The 10,715-nt window shown below is 42.0% G+C and overlaps 1 protein-coding gene across 5 annotated transcripts; it reads right to left on the bottom strand.

Moving 5' to 3' along the window:
* Positions 1-3,017: 3,017 nt before the first annotated feature.
* LOC127312432 (uncharacterized) lies at positions 3,018-7,398 on the bottom strand. 5 transcript variants are annotated; one of them, XM_071819783.1, is made up of 8 exons: positions 6,907-7,398; positions 6,709-6,760; positions 6,541-6,567; positions 6,203-6,310; positions 5,902-6,080; positions 5,257-5,300; positions 4,843-4,904; positions 3,018-3,595 (listed from the first exon to the last, which is right to left on the bottom strand). In XM_071819783.1, exons 1-4 carry the CDS (start codon positions 7,235-7,237, stop codon positions 6,298-6,300), a joined length of 423 nt encoding a protein of 140 aa, XP_071675884.1. In that variant the 5' UTR covers positions 7,238-7,398; the 3' UTR covers positions 3,018-3,595; positions 4,843-4,904; positions 5,257-5,300; positions 5,902-6,080; positions 6,203-6,297. The 5 variants fall into 5 exon arrangements, with proteins under 5 accessions (XP_071675884.1, XP_071675891.1, XP_071675886.1 ...); XM_071819790.1 differs by having other exon boundaries at positions 3,018-3,592; XM_071819785.1 differs by having other exon boundaries at positions 5,902-6,075.
* Between the last annotated feature and the right edge of the window lie 3,317 nt (positions 7,399-10,715).

Here is a 10,715-nt window from a genome sequence, read left to right as displayed (position 1 = left end):
CGCGCCTGTGGGCGTTTGTTTCTAGAAAATCTTATTAAGCTTGGATTAGAGGTAGTCGGTGAGCATCTGTTTTCTGGCCAGCCTCACTTTTGTGGCAAACCACTGTTGCGTCTATTTTGGCTTGATTGATAGAGCAAGCTAGCTGTGGTGTGCAGCAGCCTAGTATGTTTGGAAGCGTTTGATCTGCTAGATGGTCTGCTGACTTGGGGCAGTGGAGAACAGGTAAGAAAGGACATACGGGCTTATCTCTGAATTCAGTGGCACCGCTTGTTGTAGATGCTTTGCAAACTCAAACGTACAGTGTACACGGTAGCATTATTAAGAGAGCTCATAAGAAATATCTGAGCCCGGTCAAAAAAAAAATATCTGAGTGCCAAAAGTGAGTAATTGGTCCTGTTTCTGTAGATTCTCATGCCGTATCTTGCAGAGTAAGCTGTAGATTTATCTGAAAAATTGTTGAATAAACGGCTGAAATTTCTGGCTTGAACAGCTGGCTGGAAACCTTTTTTACAGTCATGAAAATTTGTAGGTCTCTGTATGGGTGGGCTTGTTATAGAGCAGATTGTCTGCGTACGTGCCCTTTAGTTCAGCTTTTTTTTGGTGATGGCCCTTCTGAAAACAGAAAATACACTCTTGTATTTGTCGTGGAGCTAGGTAAAGCTGTTCTGGATAAGCACACTCAAGTATGAAGGACCTGATCCAAGGTTAAGAGTAACCTGCATCCTAGGTGGGAGCGACAAAATGTGTTGTCATATAGCGCGTGAATTAGTTGGCAATCAGAAAAGGAGGGAAAAATAGAAGGTGGCAGGTTTGAACCGGTGAAGAACATGAAAACATACATGCATCGTCTATGCAGAAGAAGTGGAGAAAAAGTATCACCTGAAGAGGAAAATAGAGTGACGTATCTGTGTGGCTACCAAGATAGACTCTCTGGCCCAGCTTCCATAGGTAGGTATGCAGTTAGCTGGCTCTTATAGATGTTTTAGAGGAGTCACAAATTAGAATGCTTTGTGACTCTGCTGCTGGTAAATGGTCTTTTGGGCTTAGATTTGTAATTTTTGCTTCCTCTCTGGTGATATTTTTTAGGTGGGCTGACAAATTTTATTCATCTACAACGGTAGATCGAAAATGTACTGATAGATAAATCAGAAAAATGAGAGATTGTGTGTGGCGGATTCATTTTTTATTAGGCAGAGATAGAGAAAAGCACGCACAATCGATGGAGACACATAGATTATATCGGTTGCTTTTTGCATAGGAGGCTAAAATGGTGATAATGACATAGTAGTGGCTGCAGGTCATGGTGATGATCGTGGATAGTAGCAAATGGAATTAGATTTCCGCTCTTTTTGTTTGTGCTGACCTCAATTATACATAGGCGTGCTGAACGGCATCAATATTGGGTCACTGGCAACGCCCGTGTTAAGCCAACATTCTAAACTGAAGACACTCTTACTTTCCATCAAAAAATTTGATGAGTGTGGCTCGTAAAGTTTTCTTTAACTCGCGGACGGCGCCCAGTATGTACGCAAATAGTAAACTTGTAAAATGTACTGATCTAAAAAAAATTAACAGTTTGTAACTTCACTTGGTGACTTCTGTGAACTTTTGCCTATCTAAAATATCGCTTTTGGAAGCATGTTCGGTTGATCTAATTATGCAACGGATTTTTCTTGCTTCTCTGTAGCTTAAGCCTTAGGTCTGTACCTACTGACTACCTTTCGGCAAACTCATCCTCTTGTTTTCCATTACCAGTCAGAGGCGACCCACTCTGGAGGGCTTTTTTTCATTCCCCTCCCGGGCGAGAGCAAACCCCATTGTCTTCTACCTCCAAATCCAATCCAAGAACAAATCATAAAGCTCTGCATGTTATACCACTGATTTCACTGTCTCATGTGCACTCATTCCATCCAAGAAATTTTAACATGCACAACCTTTGGGTCGCTCTGCTGCTTATGGGATCAACGTCGTCTTCTACGTCGTCGACATCCATCTAGTGAGTTCATCCTTTCCAGACAGTGGTGTACCATTTGACCTTCTGCTCCTGATCCCCCCTATGCGATCGATTCGATTTTCACGCAGCTCTTAAGGGAGATCGGGGCTCTTCTTTCCCAACTCTGTTGAGGCTGCTTACTGATCGTGCAGAACCGCCGTTGGCGACGAAGCGGGACCAGGCCGCCGTCCTTGTTGCCTTCAGACCAAGCTGAAGATCTAGCATCTTGGCGTGCCCAAGCCTTGCTCCCCTAGGCACTGCTGCTTGCTGTCTTCCTCTCTGGTGATCTCAATGCATCAAGCAACTTCGTTGACCCATGTTTTTGGTGAGTGCCTCAAACTGAAGATGGATACCATGAATGCACTTGCATGTAGTTCAGGTTAATCTCCAGGATGAACAACTTCGTTGACCCATATTTTTGGTGAGTGCCTTAAACTGAAGATGGATACCATGAATGCACTTGCATGTAGTTCAGGTTAATCTCCAGGCTGAACAACTGAATTTTTCAGTTAGTGCCGAGGCAAACATCACTTCAAATTTTCTCTCCTAGGAATGCCCCTCCGTAGTTAACAACTATTAAAGGTTCAATGGTCAAAATATGTTTTGGAGTTTAATTTTTTAGTTGTAGTCCAACATTGTTCTAGGATAATTAGAGACTTCAAACTAAAAGAATTGAAGGTGAGTGATTTTCCTACCATCATGCCCCATCTAATTAAAGTGCATAATCTGTTAAACAGCCTTGCAAGTCACTACCATTTTCTTTAACTTGTGAAGAATCCTTACTTGAATGAAGTTTAGGTTTCTAGATAAGGGGCACACGATAATTAGAGAACGACATTTGTACAAACAAAGCGTTTCATGACAAAAGACTCCAGTACAGACTACCGATTGCACGTGATTCCTGCAAGTGAAACAAATATGATCCAAATCACCATATGCCTAATTATTTTCAGATTATGGTTGCATAGTATGAAACAACTTCACAAGGAAGAAATCACACCAGTAGCAGACAGAAAAGGAGGCATGCAAAAGGAATAGCATATAACGGAGATGTGGTTGCTGCAGCCACACACACGACCTCTGTCAACCTTGCTGGCATAGACATCTTCTGAAGCCACAATTCAGAATAGTGCTTCTTCACCTCTTACAACAGTATGAGCAAGAAATTTATAAAATGTAAGTGATATTTGAGACCAAGAGAAAAGTTCTTTAGTCAAAATGAATTTGAACCTAATTGGTGCAAAGGTGCTCTGGCCCCTGGAACCTACTACGATCCTATGTAGAGATGGACGCAGTGGTGACGCCAGCAGCAAGAGCAGTGTTCCTGTGCCGGTATTCTTCGAATAGCCTCCACCGTGATGCACTACCTGCTCGTGATCTTAGATTCACTAGAAAGCTCTTGTGCCTAATCTCCACCGTGTTAGCCCACATCAGCATCCATGTTGCTTGCATCGACACCCTCACGCTTGTATGTAGAGGCAGCATCACATTCAGCATGAACCAACCAAGCAACATTTGTACATAAGTTGTCAATTGTTGTTGGAAAAATTAATTCACTCCGGTGATTGTTGATCCAAAAAGACCGATAACATGTGCTTACTTCTGGTAAGGAAAAAAAATTAGTTTAAAAGTGAATGATTACCTATTCAATATGAGCGAAAAGTATAATCAAACTCAAATAACCAGAACTGCAACATATTCTTTGGGAACGAACGTTTATGGGGTAATTTTTTTAATGAAAAAAGGATCAGAGAAAAAATTGGTATTAGGAATAGAGGAGCGCCACTAATTGTGTTTTGCTAGGTATACAACAAAACTTAGCTGGGAAAAGGAGAAAATAACAGTAAAAGCAAATACACATCTGGTAGGTAGGGACCACATGTTACTTATTTTCAATTTGTCTGGTTATAAAGTACTTGTGAAGTAGAAATTTAATGTGGGAAGCATAATCTTACTGTTGTATTGAGCAAATATTAAAACACTATGCATTGATGGAGGATGCATCAATGTTCAAGAACCAGAGGAGCAGAAATGACTTAATTTATAAACTCAATTAAGCGTCAATGAGAAAAAAAAAACCATCAAGGTAACTGATGTTGCTACTATATAGTTCCACACAAACATAAAAGAGATTTGAAGTTGCAAGGGAGCGAAGCTAACTTGAGAAAATTGATTTTGTATACTCATGGAAACAAAAATCTATGATTTATTTTCGAAGAAAATAATTGTGAGGCTGCACTTATTCAGAAAAGGCACTAACGAAATTACAGCTAAAAAGTTCGAATTTACATCATCTAGAATTGAGCCTAAATGTTGTATAGATGATGAATCTACTGTTGCCACACTCGGACAGGATAGATATACATGGTACTTAAGCAACCCTTCATCCGGACCTGTTAAATCTAGTATTGTCAAAAAAGTCTATTTATACGTAGGCATGAAATATAATGTTGGCAATTGGGTTTTCTATTCTCTTGAACCAGAAATTTGATAATTGCTGGCTGCTTCAGCCGACAGTAATATTTTGTATACTCCCTTTCAGTATACTGACTAAGATAAATATAATGCGGTAAGTAGATGTAGGAGGACATGCATGCATATACATGTCTAACATCCACAAGGACCCTGGTTCTACAGTTCTATCCCAGCCCACCAAATATGTCTGTTAAGATCCATGTAAACTGTGAAGCTGTCTGCTGTACTCTTAAAAGGATTTGAGGTTTCTTATTTGAGATTAAAGATGAGTAATATCAAGCCTGAAATTAAACCTATGAGGCTATATCACACTGAAGCAATAAACTGGGTACAACAGTGACATAAATCATGAGGAGGCTCAACTGGCCACTTACCAAAAAGAATTGTGCTCTTCCAAGCATCCGTATCCATAGAAGAATGAGTAGCAGAAGACTCCCTGGCATGATCAACAAATGGAACGGAAAAAAGGGTGAACATCAAAGCCAATAATATCAGCTAGTGTAGAATCACCGAAACGCGAAGGCGAGACGAATAAAGGCCTTGGCAGAGAAGTTGTACATTGTTACAATTAAACATCTTACAATAAATAGGAAAGCATATACACATACGAAAATCAAGAAAACCGAGGTAAAACATCATTAAGATAAGTACTCCTTCCGTCCATAAAAGGATGTCTCAACTTAGTTAAAATTTAGATGTATCTAGACCCGATTTAGTATATAGATACATCCAAATTTTGAAAAGGTTGAGACATCTTTTTTTGGACAGAGGTAGTATTAGACTTGTACCTTGCAGCAAACCCATAAAAGGTAGCACGAAACCCCTGGTCTACCTACATGCGAGATTAAATAGTAACATCAAGCCATGAAATTAAATAGCGTTGTCGAAACAGTTTCGGATAGAAAATGACATGAATATATAGATTGATGTAGTTAATCACAATAATATAGCGAACTACATAATTGGCCTTATTTCCCTAAATCCACCCGGCTGTGTATTGCACACAGTGATCTATTAAGAGAACCTAATTTTTTTAAGCTAAAGGCAGTATACACTAATGCTTCTCTTGATGTTATTTCCATTTAAGGATAACCTAAAATACGAAGATCATCAGAGGGAGCATAAGTACATTCAACTACCTAGTTCTAAACACTGTTGGGAGGGAGAAAATTTGATGTTGGAAAAATTGTCTTTTCGTGCCGATCTGACAATAATAATTTTCATTGCGGTGACAAAAGGCAGGCATGTGAGCAATTATTCAAGAAGGAGCTTGGTGGGGCATGGAAATAGTACATGGTGAACACTGATATTGCAGTAGCACTTCAAGGGACTATAGATAACTGATTTTTTCCGGAGAAGGGTCACCAAATAATTTTACTGGTCTTTGAACACATAAATAACTTAAAGAGATGTGTCCTAATTTTGTAGCATACCATGATCGCAATCTTGTAGTTGCCTCTAGCGACAATCTTGTCGAAAAGCTCTCCGTGCTTGCACAACTGCTCTTCTAATCATGCTTTGGTTTACACAGAGTTGCTCCACGGTAACATGCATACTATCCAGATGGGATCAAATGAATGCATGAGCACCTTCACGGAAGATCTTACCTAGTCTAGCGTGACAATATAAACCGCTCAGTTTAAGTATTACTACCTAGTGATAATTTTCAACAGAAAGTGAACAAAAAAAATGGAAACAAAAAATACAGAATTTCTGTTCATCTCAATTAATTACCTCGCTCTGCCAAGTTCAGGCGTGCATCTCTAAAAATGAACCAAAATGTCATTTAAATCCTGAATACCAGCATCGACCCTGCTAAATCTCCAAATTCATGTCATGCACCTAGTCCAACAGAAAGGAAGGCTCAGCTAATGGTATGCTTGCGTTAACATTTATAAGGTAGGATACACTACCATCTCAGCAGAATAACTATCCGGCTTATTATGTTTTCTGGCATACCATTAGTATGTTTCAAATCAAGTAGCACTACTCAGTGATTATTTTCAGCAAAAAACGAACTGAAAAAAATGAGAACAAAACAGAGAAGTTTTCTGTTCATCTCAATTAGTTACCTCAATCTTCTTGAGCCAGGTTCAGGCCTACATCAAGAGAGAAACAAAAAAATATCAATCAAATCCTCAAGCCAAAAATCACCTCCACTAAACATATTAATGTATGTGTTTACACCTAAGCCAACAAAAAGGAAGGTCAACTGATGTTATCCTTGCATTTGTACTTACTCACACAGAAGTATGCAGCTGAATGAACCGATGAAAGCAACGATATTGCAACCTAGAGGAGAGACCATTAGAGAACCGTAGAAAAATAGTTTGAAGTCTAAGAAACAGAACAACAAACATGTGAAGGGCAGTAATACACTACACAGCAGAGTTTCCTGGTTCCCAACATTCGACATGTGTGTGAGCAAGAGCTTTAACCTCGTGCCTTCTTCCTGATCCGGCCACTGCCGTTTTCCTCCGTCGTCGGGCCCTGCCTACTCCGCCAGACATGGACGCCGCCGGCCCCTGCATGCTCCACCCCGATGTGGTGGCCGCTGGCCCCTGCCTGCTCCGTCAGCGTTCCCGCCGCTGGCCCATGCGTGCTCCGCCCCAGGACCGCGCCGCCACCGCCCCAAGGTGGCCGTCCAAGGCCCGCGCCTTCTCCGCCCCAAGGGCGCAGTCCCGGGCACGCTCCTGTCCCGACCCGTGGTCGCTGCTGCCGGCCCGCGTTTGCCCCGCTGTTGCCGCCGCGGGCACGCGCCTGCCCCATCCCCAAGGTCGCCGTCCCCTACACGCTCCTGCTCCGCGCCGAGTTCGCCGCCACCGGGACGCACGTCGCCTGGGCCGTCCATTGCTCCATCGCAGGAAAAGGCGGCGCACTGGTTGGTTTGTGGGTGGGGAGAGAAAAAAGAAAACCAGAAACCTATACGGGATACTCTTGAGCGGTTGGGCCTAAAAGAGGTGGGCACGTGGAAGCTGATCGGTGAAGACTGGGCACCGTCCACCGCTTTAACTGCACGAAGGCTCATAACCGGTAGCCGGTTGCCCCGCTCGGAATTTTTTTTTGACAAAAATTGATCAGTCTATCTTAGATACATACGTGTAGGGACTTGATTGGAGGAAAGGGAGAGAAAATTGCTCATGAACAGTACCATAAGCAAGCATAGAGCCTGAATCTGATCAATAAGTATATAGGTAAGTATATCGGAGTACGCCATTGACATTAATTTTTGTTACTCTCAACTGATTTATATTTTCTACTCCAGGACACCTAAGACACCAAAAGTTACAAAAGAACATAGTAAGATTTAGTATATACATAACTACTATACTAAACCTTAACAGCTTCCTTTTTTCTCCTAATTTTGATTTTTTTTTGGGATTAATGATGGGCTGACACGTATGAGTTTAGATAGTTTGATTTCCACAAGAACTTTATGTGTGCACTTTTGGTGCTCTCTATAATTTTTAGGGAAGCTGGAAAACACAGAAGCAAATTCTTTCTTTCCATCCTCGCGTAGCTGTAGCATTCATGTGGATGGTCAAAGTGCACACTGCCCACGCCGCTTAAGGCTGCATCGATTTCCCACCCGATCAGCCAATTTGCCCCCCACCTCTCTATCTCTTCTCTCTCATCTGCCCTCTTTTTCCATTGCCGCCGGTGGCATCCTTGCTCCAGGGATGGTGCCCTGCTCCCTTCTATGGCCACAGCCAGCACCGTCGCACCATGCTTCCGCCTCCTCCTCCTCTCCCGTTTCCCCGCCGCTATGGTGCTCGGCGACGCCCCTACTCGCTCGCCCGGGAAACCCTAGCCCCGCCCTAGGCTTGGTCGCCGGCTGCTCCGACGACGGCGCTCCTCCGACTGCTCTTCCTCGTGGATCATGCCGCGAGGTTGTACGCCTGCGCGTCCGAGGGCTCCGCCTGGCCGGACGTTGGCAGCCATAGCCACGGGCAGATGCATCATGAGGCCCTACCGGGAGGAGCTGTGCCAGGGGCAGGAGGTGCCCATGTCGCTGGGAGTCGGCCATTCTTGTGCGGCCCTGTTGGGGGAGTCGGCGTCGCTAGGAGCAGCGGTGTGGCGGACGGCCACCGTGTGCCTCGCCCTTCGAGCCACCTCCATAGGTCGTCAGCTCGGCGTCGACTTAGGCTGAAGCGGCAGGAGGCAGGCTGCCGTCAGAAGCGAGCCAATGCCCCGTCGTAACTGCCAAGGATCACTAGCTCAACAGACCAGGTTTGCTTCTAATTGATTTATTACTTTGTCTGTCCCTCCGCTCTCTCTTTCTTTTCTGTTTGTTTGTCAAATCATGTTACCCCTGCTCTATTTCGATCTGTAATAGGATCAGCTCTAGCCGTATCTGGTTGTTTTGATTTTCATCTGGGTCTCCGTAGTGACAACTTCATCTGAATCTCTATCCCCATAATAACTATTTGTGTGTATGTAGGTTAAAGGCACAACTGCAGTCAGTCAGCCGAGATATGTGTTGCATCAAGGCCATCAGTGGAGAATTGTCCCGAAAAGGAAATACATCAAAATTTAGACAAATATGCGACATCCTTTTCGGCACGGAGGGATTATATGAAGTATGAACTGGATTCTATCATTGTTGATTGCTAGGTACCTCCCTCAACACACACACACACTACTATCCAATATTTTATTTGCTTACTCCTACGTGAAAACAAATATGAAGCCAGCCCAATTTAATCAATTGTTCCACAGGAATACAAATTATGCTGTTACTTCTTTTGTTTCTCCTGAGAAGGCTGCTAGCAACTGTCCGATGCGGAAGCTCATGGACAAGCATCACGATGCCGTAAAAAGAGGTGATGTTTTTTCCCAATTTTACATGTAATGGCTAGCAATGATTATACTTTATGTTTCCTGATGGTAAAATTTGGTGTTAAAAAATAGAGTACTACAACGTTGGCTTAATAAGCGTGTGATAGAATCAAACAATTCATGTATGTCTGGTGCTGAAATGTGATAGCATTCTACGATGCAGATTTCCTGTTTCTACACAATTAAACTAAATTCAGAATGTCGTAGTGCTTTCTTACTACAATGAGTATTTAGGAGCATGCCATTGAATTCAAGAATTCATGTGTTCTGGTGCTGCTGACGGTTTGATGGTTCTAGAGATCTGTCAGTAAACGTATTTTCAAAGTATTTCGCTTCTCTTTGTATCTGAATCGAATGGCAGTAGACAACCCACACTTCAGCAATACTTTTTCCAGGCATTTTTTCGAGTTGCTTTGTATGCATTATGGATTGATTTTCACTCTTGCCCTCTCTTTGTTGGCCTGTAGCTAGCTTCTTTTATTTATTTTGTTATTTCTTGATTCTTTACAAGGAAAGGTTTGGGTTACAAGTTAAAATCACTACAATATTTTCCCTGTATGATTAAAGCTTAGGTGCATGCAATAGATTCAAAGAATTTGTCGGTTTCAACTACTGATAACATCCTTTTTTAAGAGGCTACCCATAGCATTCTATATGCATACTTGCTATTTCTTCAGGAAAAAAAATCCTAATTCAAAATTCAGGTCAATGAACCTTTTGTTTAATGTGATTCACATTTAGGAGTGTACTATAGAATAAAAACATTCAAGTTTTCCCGGTGCCGACGGAAATTTGATAGTTATAGAGAACTCTGAATAAAGAAAGTGACTAATGTGGTACAGTCTATTAAGAGGCTATGTTTTTTCGGAGCAGCAATGCATTTATATTTGTTAAAGAAAGTGACTGATGTGGTACAGTCTATTAAGAGGCTATGTTTTTCCAGTTTAAATTAATATACTGACATGAAGTATTCTGGAGTTGCTGGGCTCTTCATACCATAGTTCTCCTTGGAAGTTACAGGGCTATTTTTACAGTTGACAAATTTTATAGGATGGCAATGAACTTGGATTTCTATGTGCAATATAGCTCCTATTTTCTCTGATGATTGGTCCTTGATGAAGGTGTTGTGCACATCACCGTTTAATCAAAGTACTGCATTTGACACTAATAGAAACTCAATTACTTCAGGTTAGCTTCTACATGGATTATATTATTTAGATATTTCACTTCCAAAATTGTATACCTCGTTGTGGAACGGAGATCGCAGCTTCTTAGTATATTTCCATATCCTTTTGCCGCGCTGTCTTCCCCTCCCATCTCGAACATAGAAACAAATAAGTGAGATGTGATGGTGGATACTATTTGCTTATTTAGAGACTGGGATTGAACCATGCATGGTTTTAAAGGC

The sequence above is a fragment of the Lolium perenne genome, chromosome 1 (genome assembly GCF_019359855.2).
Source record: "Lolium perenne isolate Kyuss_39 chromosome 1, Kyuss_2.0, whole genome shotgun sequence".
Lineage (NCBI taxonomy): Eukaryota > Viridiplantae > Streptophyta > Magnoliopsida > Poales > Poaceae > Lolium > Lolium perenne.
The sequence above is the reverse complement of the archived record's forward strand: the minus strand, read 5'-3'. Positions and strand labels throughout refer to the sequence as shown.